General features: G+C 37.3%; 1 protein-coding gene across 1 annotated transcript; it reads left to right on the top strand.

Moving 5' to 3' along the window:
• Nucleotides 1-492: 492 nt before the first annotated feature.
• On the top strand, nucleotides 493-2,574 carry LOC138878370 (uncharacterized). Its single transcript, XM_070158039.1, has 4 exons — nucleotides 493-984; nucleotides 1,084-1,331; nucleotides 1,443-1,647; nucleotides 2,155-2,574. The coding sequence occupies exons 1-4, from the start codon at nucleotides 493-495 to the stop codon at nucleotides 2,572-2,574; spliced, it is 1,365 nt and encodes a 454-aa protein (XP_070014140.1).
• Nucleotides 2,575-4,080: the final 1,506 nt, after the last annotated feature.

Below are 4,080 nucleotides of genomic sequence, written 5' to 3'. Positions count from 1 at the left end.
CTCAGCTAGACATACTTTTATCGAACCAAATACCCTCTCTTTGTTCTACTGCAAACAAACATTGTAGCTCTCTAAGATCTGTTGTGTAACAAGTTAGAGAAGAAAGAGAGAACAACACTGGTGAGACATTGTATCAAAAAAGACGAGTGATATAGGAACTAAGCTATCACATCATTTCCTTTGTACTCGAAGAATTGCATTCACTAAAGAGAACTCCCTTGCAACCTAAGGGGACTAGACTAGGATTCACATTAAATCCGAACCAGTATAAAAATTCCGGTGTCTTAAATTCCTGCATTTACTTTCAGCATCTTATATTCTGCTATTACAACTATTAGTTTATTGCATCTAGTCGACTAATTGAAAAATCAGTCAACTAACAGAGATTAAGTTTAAAAATATACAATTCACCCTCTCCCCTCTTGTACTTTTAATTGGTATCAGAGCAAGGCTCACATTTTTCTTTTGCTTAACAGTTTGTGAGAAAAGATCATGGTAAATCAAGTTATCATAGGAGCTCTCTTCCAGGAAGGAACTTCACAAGTTAGACCACCATACTTCAATGGACAATATTTCTCTCACTGGAAAGTGCATATGGAGATCTATGCCAAGGCATATGATGTTAAAGTTTGGAGAGTCATCAAAAAGGGGAACTATTCCCTGCCAGCTGCTACTCCACCACTTGCTGATCCTGAAGATATAGATTTGTATACAAAAGAGCAAATGGAGGTGGTACAAGTTAACAATAAAGCAAGAAACCTTCTTTATAATGCCATAAGTGGTGAAGAGTATGAGAAAATTTCTAGCTGTGGCACAACCAAAGAAATGTGGGACAAGCTTGATATTACATACGAAGGAACCAGCAAAGCAAAAGAAACACATATCAACATGTTGGTTCATGATTACGAACTCTTTTCAATGAAAGAAGGAGAGTTTATTGAAGAGATATTTGCTAGATTCCGCAAAATAATTAGCGATCTAAAAGTGTTTAGAAAACTTTATACGAGTGGAGATCAAATCAGAAAAATTCTCAGAAGCCTACCAACCACTTGGCAGACCAAAGTAGTCACACCCTAATATCAGGATCTAAATAAGTTATCCTATGATGAACTACAAGGAGAACTCAGAGACTTTGAAAAGACACATCTCAAGAAGACTAGTCAAGAAGAAAAAAGGAAAATAGTCGCATTCAAGGCCTCAACTGAAATAGCTGAAACTGAAATTGATGATGATCCTGAAGCTCTACAAGAAGAGATTGCTATGCTATCAAGAAACATGGATGGCTCAATGAGAAGATTCAGGAATACGAGGAAAGGAAGAATTCCACCTAGGTGATCCAAGCCATACAATGAACAAGACAAGAATGATGTAAAATGCTATGGGTGTGGAAGATTTGGACACATTCAAACTGACTGCCCAGATCTAATAAGAAAAATTTCTAGAGGTTTTAACAAGAACAAATCCTTTGGAAGTTGGAGCGATGAAGATAGTTCAGAACACGAAGAGATAGCAAATCTTTGCTTCATGACGATTCTGGAAAATGAGATGAACAAATCTTCAGGATGCTGGACGGATGAGGACACTTCAGATGACAAATACAATGATGATAATGAGAACTATTTCATGACACGAGGTGAAACAATTGAGGTAAGATCTTATAACTGTGAAAGATGCAATGAATTGCAGGATATTCTTGATTTAACTTTGTAAGAGTCTCAAAAAATGATAAATGAGCTTAAGAGACTCAATAAAGAAGTTAAAGAGTGGAAACTCAAACATGAAGTATGTGAAATCAAAAAAGAAGTACTTGAAGAAGAGTTTGAGGAATTGCAAATGCAACTCAATGGCATGTGCAAATCCATCAGTCACAGTTCTGTCATGTCAAACTAGGCGACTTACAAGTTAACTGTAAAAGGACCAGCTAGAACAAATCCCACTAGTACTAACACTAATGAAAGACCTAAAAGTGGGTCAGGAGTTACGTGTCACTACTATAACAAAAGTGGACATAAATATTTGTTTTGTCGCTTTCGTAAAGAAAATGTTTCAGGATGGGTTTGGAAACCAAAATCAATTCCTTATCTAGTAATACTAACCCTCCAGGACCCAAGCAAGCTTGGGTACCTAAAAGAAAGTAATCACTATGTTTTGCAGGAACACCACAGAATAAGCCGCAAAGGAAAATGGTACTTAGACAGTGCGTGTTCCAGTCACATAACATGTGATAAAAATCAGTTCAAAGAAGTTACAAAAATTGATGGAGGAAGCGTTAAGTTTGGGGATAACTCAAGGGGAAAGATAATTGGTACTGGAACAATTGCCTTTAATAACAACTGTGACATCACTGAAGTTTATCTCGTTGATGGACTCAACTACAATCTCCTAAGCATAAGTCAATTATACGACTCAGGATATGAGGTAAATTTGAAGAAAACAGGCTGTGCTATTGAAGATGAGACAGGTAAAACAATCCTCCCAGAAAAAAGGTATAGAAATGTTTATATCCTCGATGGTTTTGAAAAGATAGATGGTCATATTTGCTTAATATCTATGTCTGATTATCCATGGTTATGACATAGGAAACTTGGCCATGCAAGCATGCATTTGATAAAAAAATTGTCTAAATATGAGTTAGTTATTGGTCTACCCAAACTGAATTTTTCTTGATCTCATATCTGTGATGCATGTCAAATAGGTAAGCTGTCACGACCCAAACTAGAGGTCCATGACTAGCACCCGACCATACTTGCCGAGCACCAACGTACATTTTATCTAACCTTCTTTATTATCTTTTAGGGCCTATTATCTCGAAAATGTAGAACCTTAAGAACATAATTTCTACTTGATGCAAACGACATTGGAAGAGGAAACCTATAGGTATGATGTCTATTATGCAGACGAAATCAGATTCAACAAGAGTAAAACCCTATGAACATGTTTTCTATTGAGTAAAGCAGGCAGATTTGAAAGTAAAGCCCTAAGAGCAGGATTTTGTACCCATATTACCCCACAAAGTACACATCTACCCACCTTTTTACTAAATACCCCAAATATCTGTTTACAAATAATTACAGGCCAATAACTGAATTACATAAGTGAAATGGAAAATCAAGAAGCTATTCTATAGAGAGCCTGCAATCGGGCCCAAGTTTCCCAAAGCCTCCAATGGTCTTACAAGCCTCATTTCCATAGACAAATCAAAGTCTAGGTGCATCAAAGTTCCCTAAGGGTCTCAAGGACCCCAGACAATGCTTACACCTAGACTTAATAACCAAACATTGAACCAGTGCAGTGTGGAAAGGCTAGCCTCAGTATGCCAAAGTTCAAAGGGTTCTCAAGAGGATCCCAAGGCAGTACACATACTAGAGGGGGCAAAACTTATTAACTAAGAGTAAAGTGAAAGTGCAGGACACAGGTTGAAAGAAGTTTATTAAAGACTGGACCTAAAAGTCTGTTTTGAAAGCAATCAGTAAAGTAATAGAGGTTGTTGGAAAGAGGTTGGAGTGGTAAACAAAATCAAGCACTTCAGGGTAGGATCACACATAGAATCCAAATGGATTCAGTAGTCACACAGGGGTCAAAGGGTTTGGGGATATTCAGACACTTAACTGCAGACACATAACCCCAGTAGGGGTCTTAGCACTGCTTTAGACATGGTTAGAGATAGTTGACACTGGCATAATCACAAACCATTCATGAGGAACATAAACACATAGAGAGGGATAAGGATTTGGGATTCACAAAAATGGTAAGTACAAAGTAAGTAAAACAATTGTCCAGGCATGCTTTGATTCACATAAGGGAATACATCGATCTAAAGGGAGGGGAGTCATACTAGCATGCAGATAATATAACCTAACTACAAACTTCACAACAAAACCACAAGTAAAAGCAAGCTAGAAATAAAAGAAACCGAAACAAGAAGAGAAACATGTTGTTGTTGAGGCTCTAAATTAAACTAGGACATATCAGTGAAGATAGAAGTAAGCAGAATGAAAGAACCAAAGAACACAGAGGATTAGCCTTGGCTTGCAACCGACTAATAGTAGCAAATAACACAAGAGAGGGGGAAGAATAAGG

The sequence above is a fragment of the Nicotiana sylvestris genome, chromosome 9 (genome assembly GCF_000393655.2).
Source record: "Nicotiana sylvestris chromosome 9, ASM39365v2, whole genome shotgun sequence".
Taxonomy (NCBI): domain Eukaryota; kingdom Viridiplantae; phylum Streptophyta; class Magnoliopsida; order Solanales; family Solanaceae; genus Nicotiana; species Nicotiana sylvestris.
The sequence above is the reverse complement of the archived record's forward strand: the minus strand, read 5'-3'. Positions and strand labels throughout refer to the sequence as shown.

Excerpts from the sequence above, each read along its gene's own strand:
- LOC138878370 (XM_070158039.1), top strand. The coding sequence starts at position 493 with ATGGTAAATCAAGTTATCATAGGAGCTCTCTTCCAGGAAGGAACTTCA. Across the intron at positions 1,332-1,442 it reads AAAGGAAGAATTCCACCTAG|AGGTTTTAACAAGAACAAAT; the intron begins GTGATCCAAGCC and ends AAAAATTTCTAG. Across the intron at positions 1,648-2,154 it reads CACGAGGTGAAACAATTGAG|GAACACCACAGAATAAGCCG; the intron begins GTAAGATCTTAT and ends TATGTTTTGCAG.